Source organism: Polypterus senegalus, chromosome 5, assembly GCF_016835505.1.
Source record: "Polypterus senegalus isolate Bchr_013 chromosome 5, ASM1683550v1, whole genome shotgun sequence".
In the NCBI taxonomy this organism is placed as follows: Eukaryota; Metazoa; Chordata; class Cladistia; order Polypteriformes; family Polypteridae; genus Polypterus; species Polypterus senegalus.
Window position 1 is genome coordinate 26,181,214 of NC_053158.1, and position 22,993 is coordinate 26,204,206.

Sequence of the window (22,993 nt, forward strand, 5' to 3'; positions counted from 1 at the left end):
CTGAACAACTCTTGAGGGTGCAGGTTACCAGCCACTTTGTTAGTCATTATTACATAACAACAAAACACACATAAGTCAGGGTGTTCTCATCAGTGCGATGACTCCGATTTGCTTGTTAGTCACATCAGAACCAATATTTGTGCACACTTCAAAAATGCTCTCCCAATTAATTGACTCCACATTTTCATGCCTTGGATAACTTTTCTCATGATCATTCTCTAAAGTTTATATTTTCACTTTTAAATGAATTGCACATATACCAGGGACTGTACTAATTTCACAAAATGTATGTAATACATATAGTATATAGGTTAAACAGGCTTTTGCCTTCAGTAGCTGAATTCAGCTTTTTATACTTAGAAAATCCCTTTAATTTACTTTGAATTTCTTGCTGTAAGCAAGGCTACCACTATTTAATACTGAAGTTGAACATCTGGTACTTGCACAAACTTAAAAATTAAATTATTCAAGTTTGGGAGCTAGTTTAGGCATACCTCTCTCATTTAAATTAGCTTACTCCAAATATAGATTACAAGGGTGCATCACACCACCATTTTCATTGTGTATTTAAGGAATACCATACCTCAAAAAAAAGGAACAGCTTTCAACATGACATATACCTGAACAAAGCTACACAACCAAAATACGGAGTCTCTAAACTTCTTTTTTTTAAGTGTGGTAATCATCTTTAATGTTTTAATTTAACAAATGTCAAATTAATTTATATTACAAAAACATTATTTTTTGGTGTGCACTTGCACGAGTTTGGGTATCAGTATGACAAATAAATGCCTATTTAGTGCTACAATGTTATGTCTATATTTTCAAGAAATAATTTACCCTGCTATAGTTTTTATATCATTCAATAATTTAGCTGAACCTTCAATATGTTCAGGAAACACATTGTTATGCTCACTTAATAAAAGTCTGTGATCTAACTTGGTAACTCATTTGTGCCGGCCTGTTACATTAATGGCACCAGTGTTTTACAATATAAATGTGCATTGCAATATTCTGAACTGCTTCAGGAAACCAAGAAAAAAAAACAACAAGGTGTTTGTACTGAAATTTTTATTTCATCAGAAACACTCTTAAAAACGACGATTCTAAAATTGCACTTTACTGGGTTGTGTGGCTCTTCATATACCCATTATTAAATTGAGTCTTTGCAAAGGTTCCTAATATGTGGACAAAAGAAGAAATCTTTAATGTATAGCAGGCTACTTAGCAGGTACTGACAGATCAAGTAAACCTGAAGTTTGCCTGTGTTATTGTTTGTAGCGAGGATCCTTTTAAAAGCAGGAACCCACTGGCATTTCATAAATCTGCAAACTATCCATAGTTATTTACATGTGGATGGCTCTTTAAGGAGCCAAAAATGGTTCCCCTATGGCAACACCCTAAAGAACAACTTTATTGACATCTTTATTGTAAAGAGTGTACCTAGTTAGATGTTAAGATACTTGTAATTTCTATTCAGTATTAAGCAAGTTTTCTAAAAAATTAAGGCTGTTGCAAGTTTAAAAGCAACAAAGCACCCCCAAACCCAGAAGGTTTTACAACAGGCTTTTCTTGTTCTTTACTGCTTTTGTTAAGGAAAGGGTTAACAACTCATCCCAAAGTAAAAAAATATCTTTAAACAAATTAAATTCCTATAGGAAAAAAGAGTAAGGCAATGCACTAATCAGAACTTCTTTATTATTCTTCTTGATTATTTTTTATTATACTGTATATTCCACAGTGAGTAAGTAAGTTGTGCCCCTTGAAACAGTAACAAGCCCTTTTCACACAGAGAAGCTGGGAAAACCATTACAGATATTGTGTCTACAAAACTGGATTGTACGGATGTAAAAAGCTGATACACAGTGGCAGAGCGGGAGAGAGGCATGTCCATTTAGACTCAGTGCTCCCACGGCTGCTACTAAATATACTCAAGTGGAGGAAGTGAATACTTAAATGATCAGTTATTTAGTGTTTTATATTTGCATTTAACTTAGTCAACTTTGAAGAATGGACAATAAAAAGTCTGTTTTTGCTGATCAGTAACAAAAAATCAAAATTAAATCCACTGTGTTTCAATGTTGCATAACAATAAATATGAAAACTTCCAAGGAGGTGAATACTTTTTACAGGCACTGTATTTTCCTTACATACAGTAATATCAGGACGGTCACTACAATATCCAGCGTATACATACAGCCTCAGACAATGAAGCAAGAATGCTGAAGGACGCACATAAGTCAATGCCAAGTCAATACAAAGCTGAAAAGAACCAAAGTTGTATGATATTGAATTTGTGCTGCATAAAACTCTGTTTCTACTAGATAAGCATAGACCACCTCCTGTTTTATCAGTGCTTTACAGGAATACATATCTTTTTCTAACGGGAACAATGTCTGTGAAGTGTTTGGCACATGGTCATGTCTACTAATATCCCAGTTTAGCAGTTTTCTCCTTGCATGGCTAGGGAGTACTGCCCCTGTTTTAGAATATAACTAAATAGAATAAGCTTTTCAGATACTAACCTTTGAAAACAGATTTTGGCAAATTGTAGACTTTTACATTTTAACTCCTTGGTCTCACGCTGATTGATACATGACGCTGAAATAACTTCAGTGTGTCATATACATGGCCATTGTGACACTTTGCATGTTTATTGTGGTAATTTTCAGGCTTACACATATGCAAACCCTGAAATGTTATGAGTTTTTTTTGCCAGGGAAATTGTCAGGTCAAGTGTCCAGAAAATGGCTACCTTTGCAATGTTGACCCACGTTTGTGACTGGAGAATTCCCCTGTAAATTCCTGGGACAAACAGCATGCTCAAAAGGGGAGATAGATGCTTTACCAAATACTAGCAGCCTGCTTAGCATTAGTAAAGAGTGTTACTTGGGTTGTGAAAACCATGCTATAAGTTTTAGTCCTGAGTGTCACTCAGGCAACTGTACAGATGTGTCTTGCATAAGTGTTAGAACCGAGAGGCACTCGGGCTGTAAAAGTGCTGTCAGTGCTGCCTTTCTTTGGAGAAATTATGTCCAAGTGTAGGTTTTCACTAATCATGAAATATATGTACAGTGGTGTGAAAAACTATTTGCCCCCTTCCTGATTTCTTATTCTTTTGCATGTTTGTCACACAAAATGTTTCTGATCATCAAACACATTTAACCATTAGTCAAATATAACACAAGTAAACACAAAATGCAGTTTTTAAATGATGGTTTTTATTATTTAGGGAGGAAAAAAATCCAAACCAACATGGCCCTGTGTGAAAAAGTAATTGCCCCTTGTTAAAAAATAACCTAACTGTGGTATATCACACCTGAGTTCAATTTCTGTAGCCACCCCCAGGCCTGATTACTGCCACACCTGTTTCAATCAAGAAATCACTTAAATAGGAGCTGCCTGACACAGAGAAGTAGACCAAAAGCACCTCAAAAGCTAGACATCATGCCAAAATCCAAAGAAATTCGGGAACAAATGAGAACAGAAGTAATTGAGATCTATCAGTCTGGTAAAGCCATTTCTAAAGCTTTGGGACTCCAGCGAACCACAGTGAGAGCCATTATCCACAAATGGCAAAAACATGGAACAGTGGTGAACCTTCCCAGGAGTGGCCGGCCGACCAAAATTACCCCAAGAGCACAGAGACAACTCATCCGAGAGGTCACAAAAGACCCCAGGACAATGTCTAAAGAACTGCAGGCCTCACTTGCCTCAATTAAGGTCAGTGTTCACGACTCCACCATAAGAAAGAGACTGGGCAAAACGGCCTGCATGGCAGATTTCCAAGACACAACCACTGTTAAGCAAAAGAACATTAGGACTCGTCTCAATTTTCTAAGAAACATCTCAATGATTGCCAAGACTTTTGGGAAAATACCTTGTGGACTGATGAGACAAAAGTTGAACTTTTTGGAAGACAAATGTCCCGTTACATCTGGCGTAAAAGGAACACAGCATTTCAGAAAAGAACATCATACCAACAGTAAAATATGGTGGTGGTAGTGTGATGGTCTGGGGTTGTTTTGCTGCTTCAGGACCTGCAAGGCTTGCTGTGATAGATGGAACCATGAATTCTACTGTCTACCAAAAATCCTGAAGGAGAATGTCCGGCCATCTGTTCGTCAACTCAAGCTGAAGCGATCTTGGGTGCTGCAACAGGACAATGACCCAAAACACACCAGCAAATCCACCTCTGAATGGCTGAAGAAAAACAAAATGAAGACTTTGGAGTGGCCTAGTCAAAGTCCTGACCTGAATCCAATTGAATTGCTATGGCATGACCTTAAAAAGGCGGTTCATGCTAGAAAACCCTCAAATAAAGCTGAATTACAACAATTCTGCAAAGTTGAGTGGGCCAAAATTCCTCCAGAGCGCTGTAAAAGACTCATTGCAAGTTATCACAAACACTTGATTGCAGTTATTGCTGCTAAGGGTGGCCCAACCAGTTATTAGGTTCAGGGGGCAATTACTTTTTCACACAGGGTCATGTAGGTTTGGATTTTTTTCCTCCCTAAATAATAAAACTATCATTTAAAAACTGCATTTTGTGTTTACTTGTGTTGTATTTGACCAATGGTTAAATGTGTTTGATGATCAGAAACATTTTGTGTGACAAACATGCAAAAGAATAAGAAATCAGGAAGGGGGCAAATAGTTTTTCACACCACTGTACTTTATCAACAATAAAGACATTGAAGGGAATACCCATCCAGCACCCAAACTGAAGAAAACTTGGGAGATATACCAGGCCATTGTAGCAAAATATCAGAGCATTTATATTCTGGATCACAATGTCAGCAACGATGAAAGTCTCATGGCTTATAAGGACAGACTGTCATGGATACAGTACATCATTTCAAAATGAGCAAGATTTGGCATAAAGTTTTATGAGCTTTGTGAATCTAAAAACAGGATACATTTGGAATTTGGTTCTGTACACTGGGAAAGGGACAATGTTCGATCCAAAATACAATTAGTATAGTGTTGCTACATCAACTGTGTGAACTCTAATCGATGTTATGCTGGATCAAGGTTACTGTGTAACCATGGACAAAATTTGTACTTCACCAGACCTATCTGACATCTTGCTGCAAAGAAAGACTGACAATATGGAACAGTGTATCCCAACCATCATGGCACGCCTGAAGATTCTGACAAGAGCTAAATTACAGCGAGGTTGTGCTAGTAGCTTGGAAAAAGGGTAAAGTACTTGCACTGAAATGGAAAGACAAGAAAGATGTTCATCTTCTTAGCACTGTACATAATGCACCTATACTCGCTGTACAAGCAAAAGGCAACAAAGCAGGTTATGAAGCCTTGTGCTGTGGTTGACCACAATAGCATGATGGGCGGCATAGATCGTGCGGATCAAGAATGAACTTTCTATCCCATTATGCGGAGGCAACAAAAGAAATACTACAAAAAGATATTTCATCATCTGGTGGAACAGTGCATTTGGAATGCATTCATCTAGTACAAACAAAAACCTGGTGAAACTGTATCTCATTAAAAATTTACATGCCAGCTTGTACCAGGGTGCGCACAAAGTCTGTATACCCCTATCTTTAGGAGCATTTACAGGAATAACCATGACAATTTGGCTCCTGTGGACATCAGCCCAAGTCTTCCTGGTATTTCGAGGTGTGTTTCCGACATCCTGTCTGGTGTTGCCACCTGCTGCCGCTCAAGAAATCACAACAACGTGGCGGTCGTTCCAAGATGAAGCGATGGGTGACACAAGTGTTTTCACGATCGAGGAGCGTTTGGTGGCCACTGTGTGGGTTCATGAGCGGCCTGTTACTGGGAAATTGATCAAAAATGTCATGGATGACTTGGTTGTGCATTTTGGGAAGGCATCGCTGACAAAGAGGACGTTGTTGCAGTGGGAGAAGAAGGCTTTTGCAACGGGCAGAGTCTGAGATGCGCCGCAAAGTGGAAGACCATCCACAAGGCATGAAATGTGTGCAGATGTGGCAGAGTCTGTCCAACGATCCCCAATGAAATCCACTCGTAAACATGCTGCTGAGTTGGGAATAGCGGAATTGACAATGTGAAAACACATCAAAAAGGACTTGCAAATGAAATGTTGTCGTCCATTGCACGTTAACGAGTTATCAGATGCTGACTTGGACAGACATCAGGAAGCTTGTGATCTGATGCTGCCCCAATTTCCAACAAATGCTGAGAGGGAAAAGGTGATGTTCTCTGACGAGCGTGCGATATATCACAGCTCCTGCAATCGAAACGTGTTTTCAAAATCCTGTGCGCACCCTGTAGAACAAATAATTGCTGCACATCCACCATCCACACTACTGCTAAAGAGACGTGGTCGACCAAGCACATCATGGATGAATTCAGAACATCTTATTGGTAGATATTTCATTGATAATATTTATATCCAACAGAAATAAAAATCAAGAGTCCAACTCATACCTATTTAGTGTGCTGTTCAAAAACTGAAAAATCTGGAAAGAAAATCTGAAAAGAAAGACGTTATTATTGCCCTGACTGTGACGTTAGATTGTATCCTTCACTGTGGTTTAAGATTTATCACACAATGGACTCATTTTGAGATTATACTCTTTTGGCATCAACAGTAGTATTATTATTATTACTGTTATTATTATTTTTGTTATTATTGGTCATTTCATGTTATTATTTTTATTCATCATTACTATTATTATTTGTATCATTATTATACTTTTGAGATAAAAAAAAATGCAACCCTAAGGGGGTTAAGTTGTGTATCTCAATTTCAATTTATAAATTCACAGTGCACATCACGTTTTTTTTCATATCTTCCTCATTATCAGCTATGCAACTGTGTGGTTGTTCATGGGGTGTGGTTATAGTTACTTAATTACACATGTTGATAGGTAACAAAGACAGAAAGCAATGCAAGCAAATTTTCAGACAATTCATTCTAGGCTTTATTGTACACAGAGGTTTCATACTATGTTGGTTAGATGCATTGTTAAGGTTCTATTTCTGTGACTAACCTTCTGGGCTTGATCTAAAGTCCAGACTAACCATAACAAGTTAGACATAGCTTTGCTGCATCTCGACCTGCCTATTTTCTGAGAGTGACAGAATCACAATGAACCCTATTACTGAGATTAAATATTGTATGAGCCCATTACATGTATTAATATGTACCACAACCGTCTGGTAGAACATCTGCAGCATCTTACTGCAGATGTTGAAGGATGCCAACCTTCTCAGAAAGTATAGTCTGCTCTGACCTTTCTTATACAGAGCATCAGTACTGGCAGTGCAGCTGGATGACAAATTGGACTGGACTGCCAATACTGATGCTCTGTGTAAGAAAGGTCAGAGCAGACTATACTTTCTGAGAAGGTTGGCATCCTTTAACATCTGCAGTAAGATGCTGCAGATGTTCTACCAGACGGTTGTGGCGAGTGCCCTCTTCTACGCGGTGGTGTGCTGGGGTGGCAGCATAAAGATGAAAGACGCCTCACACCTGGACAAACTTGTTAAGAAGGCAGGCTCTATTGTAGGAGTAAAGTTGGACAGTTTAACATCTGTGGCAGAGCGACGTCCATTAAGCAAACTCCTGTCAATCATGAATAATCCACTGCATCCACTGAACAGTGTCATTTCCAGGCAGAGGAGTAGCTTCAGTGACAGACTTTTGTCACTGTCCTGCTCCACTGACAGACTGAGGAGATCGTTTCTCCCCCACACTATGTGACTCTTCAATTCCACCCGGGGGAGTAAATGTTAACACTACTCAAAGTTATTGTCTGCTTTTTTATTTTAATTCTTTTCATTTTTATTACTATTTAATTTAATATTGTTTCTTTGTATCAGTATACTGCTGCTGGATTATGTGAATTTCCCCTTGGGATTAATAAAGTATCTATCTATCTAAACATAACATGCTTTTATCTAACGGGGTGGCCTTAATGTTTCTAAATACGTCAAATGGATTATTAGCACTCATAATGGATATTCTTAAAAGTAATTGGGATGTTCCACTGAATGTTCTATTGGGCACAGCACAACACAATAATTACTTATGTAGGTGAGACAGTAAGAAAACAAAGCCAAGATACAGAAGCATGCATAAACTTAACTTTGGCTAAGTATAATACCATGGAGTTTAGGAACATAGCAAAAAAAAAACAAAAAACCACTAATTAAAAAGTATTTGTTAAAACACCTTATTTGAGATAAGGTTAAAGCTTCATGTTTTTATTGCAAATTTGAATGTAAGCAGTTTTAAAGCCAAACTTTTGCCTATTTCAAGTGTCATTCGGACATTTTAGTTTAAAAATAAGGGAATAATACAATAGGGAGCAAGAAAAGCATTTTTGAAGAATACTCTATAGTGCTTTACCAAGTAACAAGAGGAAAATAAACTGTGCAGCATGATGTAATAATAGGAAAGTGTGGCTACATTTCAATAACATGATAGCAGGGCATTGAGACATAGCCTTTTTTCATTTCATACATGAATCTGAATCATTGTTTATAAGCTAAAGTTCACCATTTTAGGTCAACACAGCAGATAGTGAGGAAACAGACAGAAGGAAATGAACCTTTCACAGCAGATGCTATATCTGCATTAGTATTAAACTGAATGTTGGCAGAGGTAGCTAAAAAGAGTAGTGCCAAAATGTTCATGAAAATCAATTATAAATCCATTAAAACATCAAAAGGAAACTGACAAAAATAGCAGTTACTTTTGATTGTCATTGAGAAAGGACACCAGCTGCTTCCACCATCCACTTACTGCTTAGACACAGTGTAAACATGTGTCTTCCTCCAGTAGAAGGTGGCACATTTCATTAAGAGATAACTGTAATTATTCAATGAAAGATGCTACGAAAATGCACATATTGGGAAAAGGATACTACTTTAAGTATACTGTATATATTCTCACACAGGAATTCTTAGTAATTATATTTGACATTAATCCAACCTGGCGTCTTTTCACTGATGACTCATGCATACTTTGCTGAGTATTTTGTGTGGTGGTCAGGTGTAAAATGTTAATTGCTCAATTGCTGTCTCTGAACTGTTGTAACAGAAAAATGTAGTTGAAACTACCTGCTTGTTCAACCAAGACATTCTGACTTTGTACCACTACATTTAAATTGTTAAATGAGATAATAAACATTTAACATTATATTTTATTCTCTGCTAATAGTTCACATATATGAAATCTTATTTCTTTTAACCAGGTATTCACTCATGACCCTTAATTATTAACTATTTTGGGACTCCACATAATATTTAATAGTAGTGGTGTGTTTCTGGATAATGCTGTTTATCCGTACAATAAATGTGTTGGAAAATCTTCGATATATTTTATATAAATGAACCTAGCTGATTAAAAGATGGTTTCTGTTAAATTTCTTCAGTCTGCAATGATTCATCAAACAAGGAACATGGGGGCTCCACCAGCTGGTATAAATAAAGGACGGTCATATATATATATATATATATATATATATATATATATATATATATATATATATATATATATATACACAGTAATCCCTCGCTATATCGCGCTTCGACTTTCGCGGCTTCACTCTGTCGCGGATTTTAAATGTAAGCACATCTAAATATATATCATGGATTTTTCGCTGGTTAGCGCTTTCTGCGGACAATGGGTCTTTTAATTTAGGTTACATGCTTCCTCAGTTTGATTGCCCAGTTGATTTCATACAAGGGACGCTATTGGCGGATGGCTTAGAAGCTACCCAATCAGAGCATGTATTACATATTAACTAAAACTCCTCAATGCTAAAAGATATGCTTCCCGCGTGGCGCTTGTTTTGTTTGCTTCTCTCTGCCTGACGGAGGGGGTGTGAGCAGAGGGGGCTGTTTACACAGTGGCTGTTTGCCTAGAAGATACCGACGCTCCTCTACAAAATGCCGCTTTATCGCGGTGCTTCTGTATACTTAAAAGTATGTATTGATTTTTTGTTTGCTTTTCTTAGCGAGCGCTCTCTCTGACATTATCTGCTCTTCACGATGCTCCTTTGAAGATAAGATATGTTTGCATTCTTTTAATTGTGAGAAAGAACTGCCATCTCTGTCTTGTAATGAAGCACAGTTTAAACGTTTGACTAAAGAGTGTTATTTCATGTCTAGAGGGCTCTAATAATGTTAACAGTGTGGGAGAGTTTATAAGGGCTTAAAATATATAACAATAACCATACAAACATATGGTTTCTACTTTGCGGAAATTCATTTATCGCGGCAGAGTCTGGAACGGATTAACCGCGATAAACGAGGGTTGACTATATATATATATATATATATATATATATATATATATATATATATATATATATATATATATATATATATATATATATATATATATATATATATATTATTATTATTTTCTTCCAGAGGTAGAAGTGAACTGAAGAATATATAATACTTTTGTAGATCATACATCTCTCTTTTTTAAGTTCAGTATTCTCTTTAAATGAAAGTGAAATAGCCAGTGTAAATGGAATAGTTGAAAGTGCCAATAAAACATATGAAATGAGATATTTGAAAGCTGAAACTTTATTTTCTATATTTTTCTATAATCTGGGATGGCAATGAAAAACATACTATATGAGATCAACGAGTAACCTAGCTGAAACTCTTACAGCAATTATATCATTATTTGGTGGAAACTACTACCAGGATAACATTATTGCTAAAGTAAATATTTGACTTGTAATGCCATTCTCATGCAATTAATCCATTAGTAAAAATGAAAATTACTAGTCAAGCATAACAATTTAAAGTGCGTTTACTAAACAAGCAAATAATAGCTGCCATAGTACCTCAGTGCCTGTTTTTGCTAACTCACAATACAAATATAAAATAATGCTGTTACAGCCTGCAACAATAAAATCAAATCTACTGCAACTGAACTAGATGAACTAAATACTGCGTAAGCTAGAAGCAAGAACTGCTCAGCAATGCACATTCACTTAAAATATTACCTTGCATAGAGCATAAAGAGGAATGGTTCATTATATCTGTTTGGAATATGAAGAAAATAAGCCTTAATAAATTTGATCGACCACATTTAAACACTCCAGAATTTAAATAATACTGTAGTGTAGATTATAAATGAATCAGAAAAAGCATAAGTGAGATACAAATCAAACCAGCAAAAGAAAAAACAAACTTCATAGCTTGGTCTTGTTAGGAAAGAACATATGGAGTAACATAACTGTACTTCAGTTTGTAAAACTAAATGGAACACATATTAAATAATTTAAATCAGTGTACTTTTTTATTGTCCTCTAAATAAATAATGCACTTTAAGATGGAAATATTCTACAGAGCAATCAATTTCAATAAAATACTTTCTTGCTGTATAATGAAAACATTACTTTTATATCTAAAAATACATCACATACCTTGGGTTTTAAAGGTTTGACTGTAGAAATATCTGTACCCTCAGCCCTCTGTCTGCTTGAGTCAAATATTTTACGTCTTTTAGCAGCACTTTTTTGGCAAATAGTAATGTGCTTTTTCTATAAAAAAAAAACAACAAAGACACAAAAGCTGAAAATAAGGCACTAAGTTTGAAATAATGAATAGACGTCTCCAGTTTTGTAAGAAACAATATCAGGACAAGTTATAAATAATTATTAAAGCCTTATTACAGATAAAAATACATAAAAACCACAAATAAACTATACTGAACAAAAACGGCATCATTTATCACTGAAAAAATGTATAAAAAATATAACATATGCACTTCCATCCTGAAAAGGAAGCAGTGATGAATAGTTAAAAGATAAGTTGTAACACAACTCTAAACTTTCACTGTATTTTTAAATTTGCCATATTTTCAATTCCTATTCACCAATGTTTTCAAAACATCATGAAATACGAAAGTTTCCTCAGGAATAAACAAAGATTAACATTCTGGCAAAGCTTAAGTAGGAAGAATTTGGGACAACAGGACCTTCTGCCCAAAAGAAAACAGCACATCAATTTCTTTTTAAATGTGTTACAATGTGCTCTTCAGGGTGCTATTTTCAACCATTTTCTACACGGTAAAATTGTTATAAATTATGTACCTTAATCCTTTAGACAAAATATTTTCTAAGTATAATTTAGACTTAACCAGTTTGACTTAATCTGGTCTTAGAATATAGATCTTTTTTCCTTTATTTAATGTGCAGCACTGTTTTAAATATGTTTTATAAATAAATGAAACTAACTCTTAATTTTCAGTTCACGCAGCATACCAGGTTAGCCAAATATACAATTAATGTTTTTGATAAGACATACCTACCATCTTCAGATCCAATGCATCTTTGTGTAATTAAACTCTGTGGCTAAAAGTGAGGGATATTCAATAATTCAAAGCAACTTCTTTTAAATGTTTCATTTATCCCTTGTTGTTGTAAACACACTTCTTTGTATTGTAGAAGTCACTTTATTTGTTTGTTTGCTCTGACGGTTGTGTTCATGGTGCCATGCTGGTGATGTTATCACTCTGTGGTCCTAACCAAACTCCTAACCACAGGTTGCCGTTAGTGTGCCCGTGGGAAGGGATTCATGCACAACGGAGACACATTTAAATTTAGAAAGAAGAGTTTGATGTAGCATAAGGTACCGTATATACACATGGATAAGTTCTCCCATGGATAAGTTGGGACTTTATTTTACAGTATAATTTCTGGTATTTTATAATGTCGGTCGTATAAGTCAAATGCGAAAAGCTCAAGCTATTGATACAAGGGATTATGATATGCGAATGCCAACCTGAGAGAGTAACCACGGAACATACAGCCTTTTTTTCTATGTGTGTGAGGCAATGCGCTGTATCAGTGCGTGTTCCTAACCTCTCTCTCTCTCTCTCGCTCTCTATTGTTCCTGTGTAACCACACGGTAATACCCGAACTATTCCGAAGTGACTTTTGCACTGATTTGTGTTTTTTGGATTTCACACCCTCATATATCTTTATCATAAGAGCATCCCTCATCTACGATTGAGTGTTCGATCAGAAGAAAATATGAAGCTGGTTTTAAATTAAATGTCGTTAAAGTAGCAAAAGAAATTGGTAACTGTGCTGCTGCAACAAAATTTGATGCATTTGAGAAACTGATGCAAGACTGGAGGAGGCAAGAAGAAGTAAAAAAATAAATAAATAAGTGTCGCATTTTGGAACGGCATAAGTCGGGGTCTGATTCTATAATCAATTTTTTGGGTTTCAAGACCTGACTTATACGTTAGCATATACTGGAATTGTGTAACACTTTCTAAATTTGTATATGCTTTTTTAGAATTGTTTTAAAATGTGTTTCTCTCATAGGTGTTATATCTATACTAATAAAAGGCAAAGCCCTCACTCACTGACTCATCACTAATTCTCCAACTTCCCGTGTGGGTGGAAGGCTGAAATTTGGCAGGTTCATTCCTTACAGCTTCCTTACAAAAGTTGGGCAGGTTTTATATTGAAATTCTACGCGTAATGGTCATAACTGGAAGCAGTTTTTCTCCATTTACTGTAATGGAGATGAGCTTCAACGCCGTGGGGGCGGAGTTTCATGGGACATCATCACGCCTCCCACGTAATCACGCAGTACATAGAAAACCAGGAAGACCTCAAAAAAGCGCTGAAGAAAACATGCATTATATAATTGAGAAGGCAGCGAAACAATAAGAAGCGAGCGAGTGACATATACAACCATATTCATGAGTTCTGCTACTTCGGAAACAAAGCACGATGTAAACCTACACTTTAAATTAAGTTCATAGACAGGCTGCGCTGGCGTTTGTAATTTAGTGCCTGCCCATATAAGGCCGTCCGTCAGCGGCAATCCAATAGCAAACTGCCACGGGTAAATATTCACGGGTGAAGGACTGTGCTTATGGAGAGGAAGATGAGATGGTCAGGGTGGTGTTTGACACAAACTCAGCGAAACTGCGAGAGAAAGTTTTAAGTGCCAGGACTAAGGTAACATTAAATACAGCCACGGACATAGCACGAGATGGCACCAGCACAGCTGGGAACCTTTGATGCATGTACACCGAGCGGCTCACGTGAACTGACGCAGTGCACAGATAAAAGGCAACAGTTCCAAAGAGCGCTGAACAAAACCGAATTACACAATTGAAAAGGCAGCAAAAAATATGAAGCGTCTGATAAGCATATTCATAAATCCAGCTACTGCGGAAACAAAGCACACGGTGGAAAAAGTCAATGTCCCGCTAAAGGAAGACAGTGTAAAAAAAAACCCTTGCATGCAGTGTGTCAGGTCTCAGATAAAGAAGAAGACGAGCTGTTTATTGATGCAGTAAGAAACGAATCGATGAATGAAACCTGTCATCTTTACAACGATTGACAAACACGGAATGTAACTTGAACACAACACATCCTACAAATACGAACCTGATTGAAACAAATAATGATAATCAAATCCTTGATGACAGCAACACTCAGTAACACTCACAAAACAAATACTGTATATTGACAGTCATGTTACGTTATTTTTAAAATGTTCCCTTTTCTTTTCTAGCTTTTTAACACACTACTTCTCCTGCGATACGCGGGTATATATATATATATATATATATATATATATATATATATATATATATATATATATATATATCCCGATCTACATATCCGAATAATGGATACTTTATTCGCCATCAATGATTGTTTTGGTAAAGCCATACTCAGTGTATTCATTAGATGAACGGTAAAAAAGTAAGAGAGATGGGAGGATGACTCATTGAGGCATGCAGGCTGTAGTGCGCGTCAACTCTATCTGAATTGCGCAATCACATTTGAAAAAATATATCTTTTCAAGTTCTATTTAGTCCATATGTGTCAAACTCAAGGGCGCGGGCCACATCCGCCCGGCGTAATTATATCCGCCCGCGAGATCATTTTATATACTGTATTATTGTTATTAATGGCCCGGGTATATGAAGCGCTGGTAACACAATAAACTACAGATCCCATAATGCAGCGCTTCAGCTGCCTTGCCGAACACTTACCGCTTACTAGAGTTATTGCGCACTGAGTTTGCACGGCGCTTTGGTGACTTTGAAGAATAAAAAAAGTCCGTCTACATGCGGCTCGAACCTTGTGCATGTTTGGTAGCACATATCTGTGTGAGAAGCTCTTCTCAGTGATAAAGACTAACAAAACAGCACACAGGAGTCGCCTCACTGATGAGCACCTGCAATCCATCCTGAGAATCTCCACAACACAGAACCTTACACCAAACAGAAACGAACCTGTGGCCAAAAAAAGATGCCAGGCGTCCAGCTCTAAAATGACATATGAGCAAAGACCACTTAATGATTTGATTTGTTATTGCACGTAAGAGCGGGAGTCAACCGTTTTAACAAACAGCGTATTGCACTGATACGAAATAGCTGTGTGTGTATATATGTAGATATGTATGTATATGTATATATATGTTTATATATGTGTGTGTATGTATGTATTTGTGTGTATGTATGTATATATGTGTATATGTATATATATATATATGTTTATGTGTGTGTGTGTAAATATATATATATATATATATATATATATATATATATATGACAGCAACACTCATCACTCACAACAGTGACAAAACAATTACATTGACAATCATGTTACGTTATTTTCGAAATGTTTCCTTTTCTTTTTCATTGCTTCTTTAACACACTACTTCTCCGCTGCGAAGCGCGGGTATTTTGCTAGTATAAGATAAATTAAATAATTCTCCATTTAATGTCAATAGTAAATTCCTGGGTGGACACGAGCGTTTCTACAACATACATATGAGTTCAATTTCGCAGTTAAACATGGAACTGTCGAAGTTAAGAGATATAGTGTTAATAGGAATGTTCTGCCTCGCAGAATAGCTGTTTGTTGTTCAAAGGAATATTAATATAACCTTATGAATATTCATTTAAATAACTGTAAGGAAGCGGAAATAGAATTACAGGAAGTCATTAGTTAGACAGCATGTTTCACGATTACTCAGTGTTAGTCCCATCGAAGCAAAGCCTGTAAGTATTATTTTAAGTTAATTGGATAAGTATAGAGCAAAGTTATATTGTTTATTCAAATCAGTAACTATTTGTAATTTGCTTCTTTTCAGTTTCACTCTAACTTAATAAAATTGAAATAAAATTGGAGCAAGGCGCTATCTCCTGACTCTACGAATCTTTTGTGAAGTAGAGTTTGGCTTCTGTTTAGCTTCTGGTTCAAACACCAAGGATGAGAACAGTACAAGGTATATAAGAGACTATAAATTAAATTTCTATAAACTTGTATATGTGTTTCTACAAAGCAAACAATAAATTAACATGCACTAAAGTTCTATTTTTTTTGTGTCAGTTACATATCACCAATATTTAGTACAAAGCAGAAACTGAACCTGTGGCATACTGTATATCAATCGATTTGTAATTACCTGTGTTAAAGACTTTGCATTTATTTACACTAAGCTTAAGTTTTCCACATATAACACCCAACTCTGACTTTTGGCAAAACCTGTTGGGAGGGATGCTGCTGACTCTATGTTATTGGCTAACGCTAACCCATCTAATAAAATGTAACCCACAAATTCTAAACTCTAAATTAATAAAACTATGCTGAACCTGCGAATAAAAAATATACATTGTTCCAAGTTTAAATAGCTGTTGTTATGATTTACAATGGTGTCTACAGGATTTGGTGCAAACATGAAATACTGTAGTTAACAAATGTTTGAAGAGTTAAGTTCTTGATTTCAGAAAACATGCCTTCTAGGTTTCTGAGGTATGTTTATGACAGAAAAAGTAAACTGTATGTAATAAATGGTACCACTATTTTTCCTGAGTAAGCATACATTCCCATTCACTTGTTTATTTATAGTGACTGCCTGTGTTGAGCTTTGTTGTAAATAAGGAAATAAAAACATCAGGAAACCATGCACTTGTCGGAAGCTGTTTAATGCTACATTATCAATCTGCTAAAATTCTTTGAGAATGAACATATTAGGAATAAGAAAATAAAAACCAAGTATTTACAGTTTCCTTTGATCCCTTTTGTAATAATTATGATGTCTTTAAGTCAGGGTGGGTGCTAGATAAATTTAGAAAGCGGCACAGATGTGGTATGCATGTTAACATACAAATAAAAGAGAATGTAGCACATAGATTAAATAGATACTTTATTAATCCCAAGGGGAAATTCACATCATCCAGCAGCAGCATACTGATACAAAAAAACAATATTAAATTAAAGACTAATAACAATGCAGGAAAAAATAAACAATAACTTTGAATAATGTTAACGTTTACGCCCCTGGTTGGAATTGAAGAGTCGCATAGTGTGGGGGAGGAACGATCCCCTCAGTCTGTCAGTGGAGGAGGACGGTGACAGCAGTCTGTTGCTGAAGCTGCTCCTCTGTCTGGAGATGATTCTGTTCAGTGGATGCAGTGGATTCTCCACGATTAACAGAAGCCTGCTCAACGCTCATCGCTCTGCCATGGATGTTAAACTGTCAAGCTTCATTCCTACAATGGAGCCTGCCTTCCTCATAAGTTTGTCCAGGTGTGAGGCGTCCTTCTTCTTTATGCTACCTCCCCAGCACACCACCGCGTAGAAGAGGGCACTCGCCACAACCGTCTGGTAGAACATCTGCAACATCTTATTGCAGATGTTGAAGGACGCCAACCTTCTAAGGAAGAATAATCAGCTCTGTCCTTTCTTACACAGAGCATCAGTATTGCCAGTCCAGTCCAATTTATCATCCAGCTGCACTCCCAGGTATGTATAGGTCTGTACCCTCTGCACACAGACTCCTCTGATGATCACAGGGTCCATGAGGGGCCTGGGCCTCCTAAAATCCACCACCAGTTCCTTGGTCTTGCTGGTGTTCAGGTGTAAGTGGTTTGAGTCGCACCACTTAACAAAGTCCTTGATTAGCTTCCTATACTCCTCCTCCTGCCCACTCCTGATGCAGCCCACGATAGCAGTTTTGCCAGCGAACTTTTGCACGTGGCAGGACTCCGAGTTGTATTGGAAGTCTGATGTATATAGGGTGAACAGGACCAGAGAAAGTACAGTTCCCTGCGGCGCTCCTGTGTTGCTGACCACAATGTCAGACCTGCAGTTCCCGAGACGCACATATTGAGATCTGTCTGTAAGATAAGCAAGCTATGAACACCACAACTGAAAATGTATGGAAAGCTGTTCTACAATTTTGTGTTCCCAATCACCCATTTCTGAAGCTTACTAAACTTTCAAACAATTTCCTGGTCGGTCACTGCACAGCATCTGAAATCAAAATGGGGTGTAGATCATCTCTGTGGAATGTGCATGTTCTCCCTGAATTAGCATGAGGTTTCCTTTCACATCCCCAAATATATGGAGGTTCTAAACGTTGGGTAGGTTAGACTTGCTGACTGCAGATGCTGATCTCGTCTCTAGACCATATAAATTTACATGAATGTATATCACTGGGCATTTCACATTTAGTGATTGACAACCTTTCATCACAGTTGTGCCTTTTAAGACAGCCAACAATGTTTTGCCTGATCAAACCAGTGCTGTATGAATGGTTTAAAGGTAAAGTCAGGTGAGCTCAGTCTCAATTTCTTTTTTCTTTTTTATATTCTGTTGTAGTATTTAAAACATGAGGTATCAGACAGATTAACTTCTCTTCTGTTTGTGAGGTCCCAAACACAACCGTTCTTTATTCCTTGTCACTGAATTATGTGTATAGTGCATCCTGATGACCACTCATTGTTTGTCAGCTCTAATGTACAGAGAGACCACCTCTACAACTAACCACAACAGAACCTGGAGCGAGTTTTGGACTAGCTGATGCGAGTTGCTGGGCATGTTATATTACACGGCTAGCGTCACGGGAGCACACCGCAGACTGCTTATGTAAATGAAGGCTACGACTAAAAATAGCTGGTTAAGTCATCAAATGTGACATAGTCTTTAGGTGAATTGGCATTCCAAAAATAAAGCACAAGAGGATATAAAAAGACAGCCTTTCTCTCTAACTCCTGATAACAATCTTACTAAGCACTTGGAAGTACTCGCAAAATAAAAACGGAAACCACAGCATTCACAAAATGACCTACGGGGTGAAAAGGGGGAGAATGGCTGCTGCACAGGGAGACAGGCAATAATTTCTGTTAAAAAGGCAGAATCTTACAAAACAAACAAAAAGACAGATACACTATTATGTATGCAGTCCCAAGAACAGAATCAATACTCAAGAACAAGTTTTAAATCTTTTGTTTTCACATTTGCACCAGTGCCCTGCAGACCCAATTTTAAACTGCAAGAAAATGCACAGTGTTTTTTAAAATTTATAAAAGGCCATGCTTCACATAAGATCACAATCTCCTGTGGAAATTAAAGTGTACTATAATGATGAAACATTTTTGACCTGAAAAATGCCAAACTTAACCTTTAATAATAAGAGTCCAGTACTCTGCTGGCATGCAGCAGAAGTAATTAGAACACTAGAAAATGTTTGACAAGAACAGGCCATTCAGCCCAAAAACAACTAACTTATCCTATCTAACTAATTTATCCAAAATAACATCAGGTCGAGTTTTGAATTACTTTTTAAACTGAAGACTCACCACTCCACTTCATTCATTCATCAACAGTCATACCTTCAATTTAAATGTCATTCCCAAGAGGCTTTAGATTCATTTTTATGATGTACACTGATTATCCCAGAAGTAACTAACAATATTTTAGCAAGCATGCATTTTGCAAGTTTTGACTAGACTAGATAACAGACCTGTCTATTATGAGACACGAATAATGTGAGATTATTTTTCTTTCTTCACCCCAAAGACTTTTTTTGCACATCTATTGCCCATTGTACTATAGTTGGTCACTACTGGCTTCTAATATGTCATAAATTATTTTATCTCCATTCTGCATGAAAACAGAAAATTCAATGTTTTTAGTCACCACTACAAAGTACACTGGGTAAGTAACATATACAATAAAAAAATCACTTTTGGGTGGAGTATTCCTTTAGGCATATCCTACTTTGATTTGTACTCTGCACATGCTATATAATATAACATTTTGTATGCCTTCTGAACACTGTCTGGATATTAATAGTGCCAAGTCCATTATGACTCTTAAATCTTTATCATAGCAGTACTTTCAAGTTTCAGACCTCCATTGTGCATTAAAATCTAGCATTTTTACTTTCTACGTGTAACACCTTAACTTTACGTACATTAAATTTCATTTGCCACAAATATGCCCAAGTCTGTATGCCTCTGTAATGATTCAACTGGTTCTAGATCATCTGCCAATCCACCTACTGTATCTTGGTATCATCTGCATATTTAGTCTACTTCTTGCTCATGTTCTTATCCAGATCATTTATATATAACCTCAATTCTGTGTAAAAATGCTGTGTAAAATGTAAATAAAACAAAATGTAAATATTTACAAATTTCATAAACCCATATTTTATTCACAATAGAACACAGAAAACATAACAAATGTTTAAACTGAGAAAATGTTTAGAGAAAAATGAATATATAATGTACATACTGGGATGAAAAAAGAAATAAGTGAAACTTTATGGTGTTCATACTTACTATTACTGCTTGAAAAAATGTCCTTCCACATATTTTGCAAGGTATAAGGTCTTCATCTGGACCTAAGAAAATTACAAATATATATATATATATTTTACACACATATGTCATCAAGAGACCTGGAAGACTCCTGCACACAGGAGAAAAAAAAAATAGAGTACAAGATATGGTTCAGTGATCTATGAATGATCGACAGCAAGAGGATGTGTGTCTAAGGTGCTAATAAGGTGCTACATGCACTTGTATATATTGCTGGCTTTGAGTCAAAGGAACTTGAAACCAAATTCAATGGGTTGGGAATTGTCAGGGACACAATGCAATTTACCTTCTCAATTTAAAGTTGAAATTATATCCCTATTATCTTAAATGTCAATCTATTATACCAAATCAGGGAAATCTTTGACTAAATTCATTTCACTAAATGGTGGAACTGGATTTCAAGTGCTGCATCTCATAAATCTCCAGACACAGACTGACAATATTAACTAACCGTAAGTAACCATATGTAACACATACACTGTATTAGTACCTAATCTGACCCCTTAATTACATTTATATAGTGCTTATCCAATAACTCAAAACACTTTACATAGATAGTGGGGAATTACTTCAACCACCACCAATGTGCAGAATCCACCTGGATGATGCAACAGCAGCCATTTATGCACCAAAATGCTCATCACACATTAGCTCTTAGGTGGTGAAGGGATGAGAAATGCAATTGGCAAATAAGGGACAGGGGATGAAAAGGTGGCCAGAATGACCAGGCAGTAGTGGAAAATCTAGCCAAGATATCAGGCAACACCCTACCCTTTCAGATCCTTTATGACCACAGAGATTCAGGGCCTCTATTTTACATCTCATCTGAAGGATGACACCAATTTTTATAGCACAGTGTCCCTCTCACTGCATTGGGACATTGAAATTGACATTCAGATCACAGATTCAGTGTTTATTAATGGCCTGACCAACATCTCTTCAAATGGCAATCCGAGCTTTTCCTAAAAAGTCTGCCATCCAGGTACTGACAGTGTTAAACATACTTAGCTTCAGGTGGATTACCTGTTCTGAAGTGCCGGATGTATGGCTGCTGGGTGCATCTTTTTAAGATAAACTTGTATAGTTATATTCGGCTATAATTAAAATGGGAACATTTCTTATATAAAATATTATTTGAATATATACAAATGTTTTTAAAATCTTTGGTCTACATATATGTATGTTGCCAGGAGGTATATAAACATCATCAACTTGCTACTATTCTAAGAATTGTTTTTATTTGTCAATAAGCTAAGCAGTAACTAAATAACATAAAGCTTTCAATCTACTTACTTTTTAAGCAAATCTGTATCAAATTAGGGATGTCACATGCAATCAAATTAATTAAAATAAATTATTGATTAAAATTTACTTCCTTGAGCAATTGGGAAATGCCAGAAAACAAACAAGGGACAGATGAATTCCAGCTGAAAAGCATCAGTGGTTTGGGAATAATTACATTTAAAATTAAAAAAGCAGCTGTCTTCTAAAACTGTAACAATAAACTTGCATATCACAGCACAACTGCCATGTAGCAGAATATAAAAAGAAAACACCAAACTTTAACTTGCCTGATGCCATAACGTGAGCTATGGTTAACTGTTGAACGTGTATAGTTGTGGTGTACTCTTTAACGTATCTCTATTATATCGGCTATGGATGTCTGCTGGCTCTAGATACTGTATATCTACTGTATAACATAGGCAAATTTAGAAATCTTTACATGTGCCTGTCAACACATTTTTTACTAATGATGAGGACAACCTCTTGGTGGTTTTCAGAAAACTATTTTCTAATGCAGTTGGATTTTTTTTTTCAGGTTGTGCAATGCTATTGATGAATCTTAAGAATATTTACAACAGATGCTTGACATTTTCTACAGAATATGAACACAACTTAATGACTTTGCCAACTTGTAGGTAATATTTGAATGTCAATAAATTCATGAAATGTCAGTGCATTGCTCACAATCAGTCTGAGTTTCTGACAGTGCTACACAAAGGTGCCTAGATATGTGCTTGTAAGATACCGTTAAACTGATTTAAATATATAGGCAAGACAGCAATAGCATTTCTAATGGCTATTACTGCTTGAAATTATTTACAGATTACCAAGAAATTAAACATTTCATATAAACCCAAAATTACTATCTTGAGAGATGAGGTAAAACTGCATCTAACCAGGATATAAAAAGGAGAATGTCAAGATGTACAACTGCATATGAGAATAAATTGATAGGAGTCTGTAATATATGGACCTGTAAAGCATTTGTATTCAAGTAAGAAGCCAAACAAGAAAAAACCCAAATATCAGAGTCATCTGTTACAATAAAGAGACGATTCCAGGATTCTGGCCTTA

At 36.4% G+C, this 22,993-nt stretch overlaps 1 protein-coding gene across 2 annotated transcripts in view; it reads right to left on the reverse strand.

Moving 5' to 3' along the window:
* Nucleotides 1-22,993, reverse strand: part of zc2hc1a (zinc finger, C2HC-type containing 1A) — a 50,013-nt gene that overhangs the window by 21,240 nt on the left and 5,780 nt on the right. Inside the window, exons 2-3 of one of the 2 annotated variants that reach the window (XM_039754401.1) lie at nucleotides 20,597-20,658; nucleotides 11,406-11,522 (exon numbers count right to left, since the gene is read on the reverse strand). In XM_039754401.1, coding sequence (XP_039610335.1) covers nucleotides 11,406-11,522; nucleotides 20,597-20,658 — 179 coding nt within the window. The remainder of the gene's footprint in view (nucleotides 1-11,405; nucleotides 11,523-20,596; nucleotides 20,659-22,993) is intronic. The other variant, XM_039754400.1, reaches the window with a different exon arrangement.